The sequence below is a fragment of the Manacus vitellinus genome, unplaced genomic scaffold (assembly GCF_001715985.3).
Source record: "Manacus vitellinus isolate BGI_N305 unplaced genomic scaffold, ASM171598v3 scaffold_1_pilon, whole genome shotgun sequence".
Taxonomy (NCBI): Eukaryota; Metazoa; Chordata; class Aves; order Passeriformes; family Pipridae; genus Manacus; species Manacus vitellinus.
This window is the reverse complement of record NW_021939396.1, coordinates 22,652,514-22,664,944: the sequence shown is the minus strand read 5'-3', so window position 1 is coordinate 22,664,944 and position 12,431 is coordinate 22,652,514. Positions and strand designations below refer to the sequence as shown.

At 41.6% G+C, this 12,431-nt stretch overlaps 1 protein-coding gene across 1 annotated transcript in view; it reads left to right on the top strand.

Moving 5' to 3' along the window:
- Positions 1-2,421: 2,421 nt before the first annotated feature.
- LOC103757894 (neural-cadherin) overlaps positions 2,422-12,431 on the top strand; it is a 43,748-nt gene continuing 33,738 nt past the window's right edge. Inside the window, exons 1-9 of the mRNA XM_029959288.1 lie at positions 2,422-2,464; positions 3,166-3,360; positions 3,821-4,046; positions 5,347-5,551; positions 5,947-6,058; positions 9,648-9,897; positions 10,862-11,004; positions 11,352-11,524; positions 11,870-12,038. Of these exons, the coding sequence (XP_029815148.1) occupies positions 2,422-2,464; positions 3,166-3,360; positions 3,821-4,046; positions 5,347-5,551; positions 5,947-6,058; positions 9,648-9,897; positions 10,862-11,004; positions 11,352-11,524; positions 11,870-12,038 (1,516 nt within the window). The remainder of the gene's footprint in view (positions 2,465-3,165; positions 3,361-3,820; positions 4,047-5,346; positions 5,552-5,946; positions 6,059-9,647; positions 9,898-10,861; positions 11,005-11,351; positions 11,525-11,869; positions 12,039-12,431) is intronic.

Here is a 12,431-nt window from a genome sequence, read left to right as displayed (position 1 = left end):
TGGTGCTGGATGTTTCTAGAGTGGTGTTTGCTCCTTCCCTCACTTCTTACCCTTAAGCAAACAGCAAAATAAAACACATGGTCCAAAGAATGTTTATGCTGTGAGTTCCCTCAAGCTGCAAGCGAATGAGTGACATGTGGACATGTATGCCTCAGAAATCAATGAGATGCAAAAGCTGAAAGGCAGGGAAATTAATGTATGATGGAAAGGATTTAACAGTCTTGCTGCTACTGTGCCTCTGCCTAGAGGCAGGCTTTGCAACAACAAAGTGATTGCCAGAAGATATTTATTTAGTCAGGTCTTAAAGATCTCAGTGATGGATGCTGTCTCACCTCTCTGGACACTATCAAATGCTCCATTATCCTTATAATTAAAAACATGCTCCGAGATCCCACCCACAGCATCTAATGCCAATCTTTTCCTTGGGAATGAGAGTTTGTTACTTTTTGGTTTGCAGGTTAGGGAACAACTGACTGACTTCATACATCAGTCTTTCAGCGTCTTATAGTAATGTTGGCATATCTCTTGTAGTCTCCTGAAAATCTCCAGGTCTTTCCACCTCTCTTGATGTTTTCTGTTTGTGCTCTTGGCTCTTCTCTGGACACTTGCCAGTTGGTCCACATCTTTCTTGAAATCCACTCCCCAGAACTTTAGTTCACTGGGTTGCTCAGGGAGGTTTTGGAGTCTCCCTCCTTGGAGATATTCAAAAGCCATATGGACATGGTCCTGAGCAGCCAGGTCTAGGTAGTCTGGCTTGGGAGTGGTTGGACCAGGATGACCTCCAGAGGTACCTGCCAACCTCAGCCATCCCATGAGGAGGTGATCCGAGGCTTTCCTAAGTGTCACAATTTTACCAAGGTTCGTAGAGGGCTGAACATGAGCCAACAGTGTGCCCAGGTGGCCAAGAAGACCAAGAGCATCCTGGTCTGTATCAAAAATAGTGTAGCCAGCAGGATCAGAGCAGTGATTCTTCCCCTGTACTTGGCACTGGTGAGTCCGCAACTCAAGTTCTGTGTCCAGTTCTGGGTTCCTCACTACAAGAAAGACATTGAGATGCTGGAGTGACTCCAGAGAAGGGCAACAGAGCTGATAAAGAGTCTGGAGCACAAGTCCTGTGAGGAGAGGCTGAGGGAGCTGCGGTTGTTCAGCCTGGAGAAGAGGAGGCTCAGGGGGAACCTCATCACTCTCTACAACTCCATGAAAGGAAGTTGTAGCAAGGGAGTGGTCACTCTCCTCTCAAGTAACAAGTGACGGGACAAGAGGAAATGGCCTCAAGTTGTGCCAGGGGAGGTTTAGATTGGATGTTAGGGAAAAAATTCTTCATGGAAAGGGTGGTCAAGCATTGGAACAGGCTGCCCAGGGAAGTGGTTGAGTCACCATCCCTGGAGTTATCGAAAAGGTATGTGGATATGGCACTTAGGGACATGGTTTCATAGAATCACAGAATCATTAAGGTTGGAAAAGACCTTTAAAATCATCAAGTCCAACTGTCAACCCAACACCACCACCATGTTCACCAATAAACCATGTCCTTGAGTGCCATATCAACTTCCAGGGATGGAATTCCCAGGCTTAGTTGTGGACTTGGCAGTACCACATTAATAGTGGGACTCGATGATGTTAGAGGTCTATTCCAACCTAAACTCTTCTATGTTTCTACTTAAATACACATTTCAGAGAGAGGGAAGGTGAATTTTTTTTAAAAGTCCAGAAGATTATGGTTAATTTGAACCACACATATATTTCCCCTGATATGGTGTCCTGAACTCAGTGAAATTCTTTCCTTTGTCTGTCTTTTTTGAAACAAAAAGCTCTGTTTTAGGGTAGACTTTAACTGGGTTTTACAATTCTTACAGCAGTATTAGGACCTCCTTATTAATTTGTATTTAACGCTTGGATCACCTACATGAAGCAATATTAAGGAATAATCAGTACAATTATGATTTTTGAAATAATTCTCTAGGTTTGACTAAATGGGAAAAATGCTTCACTAGATATTCATCTCTGCAGAAATTAGAACTGCCTGAATTAGACCAATGAATGAACAAAAAGATCTTTAAATGCTCTGTGCCTAAAAGCTTTTGTTCTGTTATTTGGCTGTACCAAAATGATGCTGTCTGTAGCTGGCTTAATTAAGACGTGTTTCTCAGCCCCACCTCTCAGCTATAGATAAAATACTGACTGCTACAGCTGCTCTCATGAGCCACTGGCTCATGCTGTGGGTTGTGCCTTGTCTTCCACAGCAATACAGGGAAAAAAAAATTAACCAATGTTCCGGTGTAAGCAGTGTTGGCATATTAGGAAACCAGAAACCATGTAATCTAAGAATTTCCTTTAGCTGAAGAAACCATGTCTTAAATGATTTTATGTGTTTTTAAAACCCAAAAAAATTTCAATTAAGTTCTTTCCTTCGTGGGAATGATGACCTCTGGGAAATTTGCCCAGCATATATTTTTACTGTGGGGTAAGGCTGCTCGTCAATACAGGCCTTGCATATTAGCAGATGTCTCTGTCTATGGGTAGTTTTTTATTTAGTATCAGATCCCTGAGGTCTACAGTTAAAATTATTTGGAATTTCTGGCTTATTTCTTGCCTTGGTGCTGTTTTAGCCCATGTGCTCCTGTCTTCTTCCATCCTGTGTGAAATGTGGCCTGGCTGAAGGCAGAGATCAAGGATTTCCTGTATGAGACACAAGTACACTGGTGGGTGTTTCTTTTGACAGTGGTGTAGTCCTTAACAGACCTGAAACCTCAGTGCAGTTTGTTCAAGTATGTGATTTTTTCAGACAGAAGACATGCATTTCTCATATGTATTTTCTACTCCCCCCTTTCTACATTTAGTTTATTTTTTCATTCAAACTTATTTTATATATTCAGTAATATATTCATTTTGATTTGAAGTCAAATCCCAAAGCCTCCTTTGGAACACAAATGTGCTCAGGAAAATTTCTTCAAGAAGCCCATATAAACCTTTAGCATCTGTTAGCAACTTGATGTAAGTCCAAAAGGTTTGAACTTAGGTGTCCCTAGAGGTAAAAATACTGTAATTAATTCTCCATGGGTTCTTTGCAGTGGAAGATTTTTATGGATACTAATGAATAAGATCAGAAAATTCCTGACTAAAGTTTGTGAGCAAGCTGTCCAGAAATCCATGCATCTTTTGCAGATAATGACTGGTACCTCTGTCATGTGACACTCTTTGCCCCAGAAGATGAACTCCTGTCCTGGGGCATGTACCCATACCCCTACCTGGCACGTGTGGATCCAGATGCACGAAAGGGCACTCTCATCTACCAGCTTGTCGCACATCACAGTAACAATGAAAATGCCAGTGCTGGGATAACTTACACACTCATTGCAGGTAGGTCTGTTCTGAAGAAAAAGGTAAAATTCTGTTGAGTTGCAGATGTTTCTTAGCAAGTTCCCATTTTACAATTTAATTGATAGATTTTTCCCTTGGGGAATCCTTAAAGATACAGTAGGTACAGAAAGTAGAAGCTGTAAGTGCTTTAAGTAACAGTTACATGGATGGGAATCTTTCTTGTTGCCATTTTCTTTGCTTTACTTGTATTTTTAAATTGATTGCAGCCTTACTGTTAGCTTAAGGCTTCATTTCTTACATGTTCTTGTCTCTTTTACACTGCACTGGTCACCAGAACACAGTGTGGGTGACAGATAAGGTACACAACTGGAGAGGAAAAAAGAAATGCATGCAGGGACACAGGCAGATGATTTGAGGATAGCTTACCTTAAAATGGTGAAGATGGAAATGTTCTTGCCGTGGGGCATTTCTCAGGCCAGCTTTGTAAATGTATTGACAGGTGGTGAAGAACGATTCCAAGTGGATAAGGGTACTGGCATCATCATGACGACTGGCTTGCCTTTGACATGGAACAAGGAGTATGTGGTTACTGTGGAAGCCACCGATGAGCATGGCAGCAAAAGCCCCTATGCCTCCATTTCTATCCTGGCAGGCTCCCGACCTCCACAGTTCACTAACATGTCCTACAGTGTGTTCGTGCCTGAAAATACTCCAGCAGGAGAGAAGTAAGTTGTACTTTGTTAGGTGAGCTCCCTCCCTGCAGTCTGAGAGGAGCTTCAATTTAGAGAGAGCACAGTAGAGTGAAACTTGTGGTTTTGCTTCTCAGGGCTACAAGTATGCATTTGCCTATTACACTTTCAAAATAACATTGTGTTTTCTAAAAGAAGTTATGCCTGATCTGGTGTTCCAGAGTCTCCAGTGTGGAACGTGGGATGTAGTCTGGGATGCTGGAATTATTTTAATGTTTCTGGGGTCTTAGCACATTGCACTGTGAATTAGAACAGCCAACCTACTGGCTATGTATCTCCTGGAGATATAAATGAATGCTTGAAAAGTAGACTTTTAATTAACTAGTTTTGGAGTTGTTCGTGCCCCATTTGACTTAAATTTTTAGAAAGACAAGTTGTTGCCAGACTCTTGAGATAACAGCACCAGTGTGAAGTGCAAATAGATAAAGCTGAGTCTTCAAGGGGCTCTGCTGTTGCATGGAGAGTAGCTAAGCCAATTCACAGTGGGGAGATGCTCCTGAGCTGGCTCTGGCTTTATTGTCACTATTCAGCTGCTTGAGAGCAGAATGTGCTTTAAAGCACCGAGTAGCAGGTGGAGCAGTGCCATAGGGCCTTTAAGGAGTAGAAAACCTCAAAATAAGCTGATGAAATAGGAAAAATTGCTGGAGATGCCCCACTTAGTCCTTAAAAGGGACTGAATGGGAAGGAGGAGGGAAATTTTTCTCCTTCCCTGGAGCTTCCAGTGAGATGAGCTGAAAATGTATTGTCATGATGGTCAGAGACTGGTGTGAGAGATGGAGCTTCAGAACCTAAGTCACTGTATGGAGGCAAACATATCTTTCATGTCCTGCCAAGGTGGACAGCAGGATCTGAAAAACTCTGTGCTTCATGGGTTTCCCATCCATCTCTGAACCTGTTCCTTTTCTCAATATACAACTTCAGAAAAACTCAGAAGTATAGTAGGTCACCTATCTCTGAAACTGAAGGTAAATTAGTTACTACTGTCAAGTATTTAGAAGGGTACAATAGGAAAGAAAAAGATGTTTTAATGTTAGTGGGGGTAAAAATGGGCTGTTATCCCAGCCCTGCTATGTCAGCAGATAAGTTTGGGGAGAGAAGAGAGGGTAGGTCAACTCTCTGTAGCATAGGGATTTCTAGTCTGAATGCAACCTGAGGCAAGCATCAACAGAGAGGGAGCAAGACACCTTTCCTCCTCATCATCTTCCTCCTCTAGGTGCTCAGGAGACAGCTACTGTTGTTGTTTGGAAGCAAAGAGTTGTTCTCTCATTCTTTACAGAGTAGCAGTTGTTGAGGCTGTTTCTTTCCAGAGCCAGCCCCTTTCGTACACTCTGCTGACAAACCCCTCTGGGCTCTTCAGGGTGAGGCAAGAGAGCGGAGAGCTCAGCCTGACCCACCCTGTGGACTACGAGAGTGAACACCATCTCTATCATCTCTTACTGAAAGCCATGGAAGTTGAGAGCACTCTCAGCAGTGTGACTGAGGTACATGAATCACTTCACATCCTACCCACTGTCCCTGCAATCTTTGTTAGTTTAATGGTGGAACCAGTTACACTGGTGGATAGCTTAGGACACTTGCGAGGATGTTGGGGAGGAAGGGGACCTTACAGAACAGGGAGAAAGCTGGGGTCTGACTTAGGTTCAGATCTACACTCTGCAAATACCTTTTGTCATTTCTTTTTGGCTTTGCCTCCCATCTGCTTGGAACTGGAGAAGAAAATAATTCTTTGTCATACAGTAGTGTAAGAAAAATAGTATTGGAGGTGTAAGGATGGGAGAGCAAAAGCACTGACTGCCATGGCAGTGTCTAGAACAAGATGCCCATTTTCTGAAGTGTAGAAGCTAAAATCTCCTCTCAGCATGTCCTTTTGTCTCAGGTCATGGTCCATATCACCGACGAAAATGACTGTTCTCCTGAATTCCAGCGCTCCATTTACAGCAGAGACAATGTTCCCGAAACCATTCCTGTTGGCACATCTCTACTGCAAGGTGAGGACCATTCCATTGCCTTTCATTTCAGTCTTGCCACAGACCTGCTAGTTTGTTCTGTTTTCATGTTCTTGCCATGAGGAAGTGCTCACTGCCTTTGTAAGACGTGGATGGCAGCTTTCCCGGAGGTAATAGATGGCTTTTAGATATCCTGGAAGTAGAGTTGTGAGTGTCTTCATGTGAGGATCACTGTGCTGTGCCCAAGGAAGGTTCTTGTGGTACCCAAGAGACATTAAAGCAGCTGATAGGCAGTGACTTAGTGGATTGCCATAGCTTGTTTCCTTTAAATGTTGTAGCTGTCTTTCAACTAATCTTGGTAACCTTTTTGTGTCCCAGACACAGCTGCAACTAGTTAAGAAAAAAAGTGTTGAGGAAAAGAATTTTTTTTTAGATAGGCAGATAGTTTCATCAAATAGGTATTAATGCTGTATAACTGACTTGCAAAGTGTTAAAAGAGAAAACTTTGGAAAGTCTGTGAACTTTTATTTATGATTGTGGCTTAACAGTCATCATCCCACATTTGCTGTGTTTAACACAGCTGAGTGATACTTGCACATAAAACCTGAGTGCACAGATGACGCTTTAGAGGCTAGAATAGTGTCATGCTGAAAGATCAGAGCTGTTGAAAATAATTTTTAGCTCCAAGTTCCAAAAAAATCTTCAAGGAAATACCATGGTTGCACAAATAAAGAGTGAACTTGGGTGATGTTGCATCTCTTGTGTCAGTCCTGAGAGACCAACAGGCAGGGAACAAAAGCCCATTCTCCAGCCTGTTTTACTGGTGTCAGTTAAATGCCTTCAAGATGTCTAAAGATCTGATGTAGTCTGACGTGTTGTGATACATGCCATAGCTGTATTCTGCCTGAAACAGGGAGAACACTTACAGGCTCACTGTCAGCATTCAAACTGAAAGGAGGGGCAAGTACTGGGGTAGTAGTGGGAAGACAGGCTGAGACCTTAAGGGTTATGAACTGTGTGAAAATGGATATGTGTCAAGGCAAGACTTAGCAAAAATTTACTTGTCTAACATGTCTTCTGAAGCCAGTAATCTAAATTTCCTAAATTTGGAGCTTAACTCTGCAGGTTGCAGTGGTGATAAGAAACTTAGCTTCCTGGTATAAAGGGGCTGCAGGGTCTGCTTTCTCTAATGCTTACCAAGAGAGTTCAGAGCTTCTTGTACTTCATTTTTTGGTTTAATGGCTCTTGGGAAACAAGAAGTTGATCCGGATGATCAACTCCTAAAATTCCTAAGCATGTGATTTTCCTTAAACAGATGAATGCTCTTCTCTTCAGGAAACTTGTAAAGCTGATCAAAAAGCTCTTAGTTGCGGGGAGAAAATGTGTGCACGACGTCCAAAACAAGCAGAATGGCAAAGCTGTGCATTTGCATCCCATTTTGTTGTCTTGCCACATGTGCAAGTTTTCAAGAGAAAGAGCCATCTTAGAAAAGAAAATGTGAGGTGGAAGTATAGTGACAGTCAGTGGAAATGAGTGTATGAACATTCACTTGCTGTTGAAGGGCTGGGCAGGGTTGTTAGTGACTGCAAGGCAGTTGTATGGGCAGTCACCTGTACCCTGTGCTGGATGAGATCTGTGCCACTAACTCTGACTGCCAAAAAAAGTATTATCTCAGGGGGAAAAAAAAACCCAAACAGCTCTTACCTTGGATGTAGTTCCTTGAGGGGTGGGATTTTGCAACCTCAGAATGTCCCACAAACAAAAATAAATACAAATGTGAGACAGCCTTTGCCATTCTGGGCATGCGTGAGTTGCTGTTGATGGCAGTGAAGAAGATAATGTGATATGTGGCATTTGTTAAAACTGTTAGTAATGTAAATGTAGGTTTTAATTGTCAACCATTTTTATTTTAGCACACTCGAAGTCTGGCTTGAGTCATGTTTGTAGTGCAGATGCTATGCTGAGTCAATCCATCTACTTAGTCATTGTGGGCAGGTTTGTGCTGACTGTGTGTGCTTTAAGATTTCTGGATGCAAACATGCTATGATGAGAAAAGCATGGAGGGGTGTTCTCAGCAGGGATTAGTGTAGTCCCTCAGCCTCATCACTATGTCAGCAGAACAAGGCTTAGAGTTGGAGCTGGCAACTTTGTACTAACACATGAGGCTTTGAGCTGGAGCTAGATTGCACTAAGCTAGCTCAGAACACAGGCAAAGCCAGCACAGACCTGCTTGTGGCTGCTATATGATCCTCAAAATATCTTTGCAATGCACATCAGTTTGCAGGATGGAATTAAATGGAATGGGAATAGAATTCCAAGTCGCTATTTGGAAGTAAGGCTTGTTCCTGTCATGTACAAGTATCACATTCCCTATTTGCCAGGAAACATCTGGGTGAAAGGAAATATGATAGTTAAGCACATAAAATATATTTTTGTGAATGGTTACAATGGCTCACTAATGACTGTGACTAAATCAGAACTTTTCAACTCAAATATGTCTTTCTAAAAACAATACTTAACCAGTTTAAGCCACAGTAATTTCAAACTTTCTTGAGTTTTTAATATATTTTTTCTTTCAGTACAACAAGAGAGTGATCAACTCTAAAGCTCCTGATTTTGTAATCTGTAACACAAACAAACGTTTACACAGCAGGATTTGGAGAGATTTTAAACAAAGTGTTACAACCCCCCCTAAATGTCCTTGTACACAAAGATGAGTAACTTTCCACAGGCAGATGTAACTGAGGTTTTTTGCAAATAAGTAGAACAGTATTTGTGTACTTTTGAAATCTTTCTCTCCCCATTTCCTACTTTGAGTTAATATTCTGATAGAGACAGGTGGTTGTTTCATCTGTGGATGATGCTGCAGCTCCCTGCCGGGGTGTCCACGCACTGCAGTCACTGGTCTGCTTCCAGAAGTCTGTATGCTACTGTAGTGGCTGCATCCTACTGGTAGAATAAGGAGTTTGTTTAATACCAGTGTGGGTATGATGTGAAGCCTCCTGTTTGGCTAGAAAAATTGCAGGGTAATTGGAGAGGTGAGCTCCCACTCTTAAAAATCACATTTGATGCCATGCTGTGAGCCCTAGCTCTTTGTTGTGCCGATTTGCTGCTTCTGAGCAGATGGGACACCCAACATACTGAATAAACACTTACTGGGGAGGAATGTTTAATCACTCTTTGTACCTTGAAGCACCGGGTAATTAAAAAATACTTTATCTGTAACATAGCTGGAAGCTAATTAAATTTGAACGGCATCCCCAGAGAGAGTGACTACACAGTTTATGACTGATGATATTCAACCAACGTGCATATTGATTGTGTGGTAATTACCAGTGTTGACTGCTGTTTGTACGAAACGTGTTGTGCAGTATTGGGATCACAGCTCTTTCGCAAACTCACCTGGCTGTGATCACTCAGGCTGTGTTGAAGGGGATGGAAGAATTGTTTTGATTTTTTACTTCCAGCCTCCTGCTAAGCTTCCAGATTCTAATCATTAAAAAGAGACTTTTATGGATGAAACTGATTTAGGTGATGCCTGTTCTCAAAAACAAAGAGTTGACTTTATAGGAAATAGCATAACCAAACCTCTTTTACAGTATGACTAGTCTGTTAAATGTGTTCTCTTTAGTACTTGCAACAGACTGCGACTCTGGCTCCAACTCTGACATCACTTACTTCATCCAGAGCACTGATTTTTCCATCACGCATCACGGGATCATCAATTCTAACCAGAGGCTGAACTTTGAGCGAGCAAACCATATGTATGAGTTTGTGGTGATAGCTGTTGATAAAGGACACCCTCCTCGGACAGGGACAGCGTCTGTGCGGATTCGAATGGCCAACGTGAACGATGAGGCTCCCGTCTTCTCCCAGCCTGTGTAAGGCTTCATGAACTCCTGCTTTGGGTTTAAAAGATGCTGTTCATATGTGTAACCTTAATAATACTTGGCTGAACGATCACTTGTTGTTTTGTGCAACTATAAGTACCACTGAAATTGAAGGGTAATTTCTATATAGAAAGGCTTTAGTAGTTGGACTTTCATTTCCAGATTGTATTAAAAAAAAATACACCAGTTGTGATACCAGTATATTCACTTTATACTTACAGAGGGAGAACAGAATAAATCAGAGACCTGATTATGCAGGGAATGATTTTGATGACGTTGACTTCTAGATCTCTAAATGATTATCTACGTATAAATAGATGACAGATAACAATGGTAGTTAGCAAACACTAAAACTTAATTTTACCATCAAAGATTGTATTGTAAGCTAATTTCATGAGGCCTTGCTTGTTTAAGATGCCTCTTTCTTTCCTATCAATAATCAATACAATTTCTATTCTTTGCACAGCTTTCAAGTATGGACATATTTTAAATACAAAACATACATATATTTAATTACAAAACATCAATTTACATTCATCTCTGTAGTATCTGATGCTTTCCATTAATATATAGGGACATAAGAAACACATCATGACAGATGTCCTTTTTCTCAGCTTTAGGAGGTATGTGATCCTGATTTGCAGTACAGTGTAGTATGGTGCATATTGATATCTTCCAAAAGATCTTTGGAATTTATGTATACTAAAAGTGCAGGATTGCACTTTTTATGTATACTAAAAGTGCAGGATTAGTACTTACTTACTAAAGTAAGTACCCCATGCTGAACAAAGAAGACCAAAGTTGCATCTTAAGCTAATTAAAGATTTCGTGAATGCATGTTCAAAGCATGAAAAAAAACCCATTCATAATGAATTTATAATTTTGTCTAATGGTTACCATGGCAATGGTTCATCTGATACTGTACATGCTGCCATTGCTCCTGTATGTCCATCAGTTACAGAACCTTCCTTTCGGAAGATGCTGGTCCCAGCACCTTGGTGGCTACTGTTCGGGCAGAGGACCCCGATGGAGATGGGCTGCTGTATCTGATTACAGGAGGCAATGAGGAGGGCAACTTTGAACTGGATAGCCAGAAAGGTAAGGAAAGAGGTTTTAGAACACAGTTATTTACCATCTAATCTCTGTTGACTCTGCTTCTCCTGTATGTCAAAAACCATAAGAAAGCACCATATTCGTATAATCTGCAATTGGGAATTCTTCGTATCAGTGAGGATTAGTTCTTTGATATGATGGTTGTTATACAACTATCAACCAAAACCTAGAATCCTGGCCCAAGGCTGTGCAGACTAGGATGCCAGATTCCTATGCTTTGCAACTAAAATACAGACTGAACCAACAACACAGTGGCAGAGAAATGCGATGCTCGCTTGATTTTGTTTGTTTACTCCCTAAATTAAAATGACACTTTATGCTTCCAAATTTAGGTATCATTAAGCTCCGCAGAAACCCACCACCCAACCTGAAAGGGCCACAATACACCCTGAACATCACTGCGATAGATGACAACGCCTCAGGGGGACCCACCCCTCTTAGCAGTTTTGCTGAGGTTATTGTAGGAGTTAATGACATTAATAACAACAAGCCTGTCTTCAGAGAGGTAAGATGTTTTTCTGCAGATACTCTTTTCCCATCCGTAACTGGAGTTCTAGACTCTCCTTAGCTACTGGTGATTTCTGGCTGGCTGAAGGGACTGTGTGTGCAGAGCAGAATGAACTTGTAAGTGAACAGCAGTCAGCTTTCTTCATACAGAAAATGTAAAGTCTCCATTCTCCTTTTTTCCTTCCTCTCCCTTAGAGATTTATTTTTTTGTAACTATAAGTAATAATAGTGATTTTCTTCTGAGTTTTTCTCAGGCCTGCTGGAAAAAAAACATTGACACTGTGCAGCAATTTCATGTGGCTCTGTGTAATATTTAGGGTCAGATGTTTGGGTGTATTTTTAGTGCGCTTACTACAGTGACAGCACCTGGGTTTTGGAGAATCAGCCTCCAGGCACATACGTGCTACAGGTAGAAGCCTATGATGCAGACCTTGGCGTCAATGGAGAGGTGAAGTATGGGCTAATGCACCGAGATGGAGCTTCCCTAGGCTTCAGCATTGACCCAGACACAGGTCAGTAGCTTCGGGTTGCTGAGATAAAATGAAAATGACATTTTTTTGTAATGAAAATGCCACTGTATGAGTGTGTTCATGTGGGCTTATGCTTTAGCAGTGTAACTGCAGGGTTAGCTGTAACAGTTTATAGGATAAACCCTTGATAATGTTCAGAGTATAAGGGTAGCCATGCACATAGATTAGATTAAATTAAGGTTGTAATGATTCAAATCATTACAAGCATAGAATGGTTTGGTTTGGAAGAGATCTGAAAGATCATCTAGTTCCAATGCCCCCGCCATGGTAAAGACACTTTCCACTAGAGCAGATTGCTCAAAGCACCATCCAACCTGGCCTGGAACACTTCCAGGGGTGGGGCACCTACAGCGTCTCTGGGCAAACTGTGCCAGT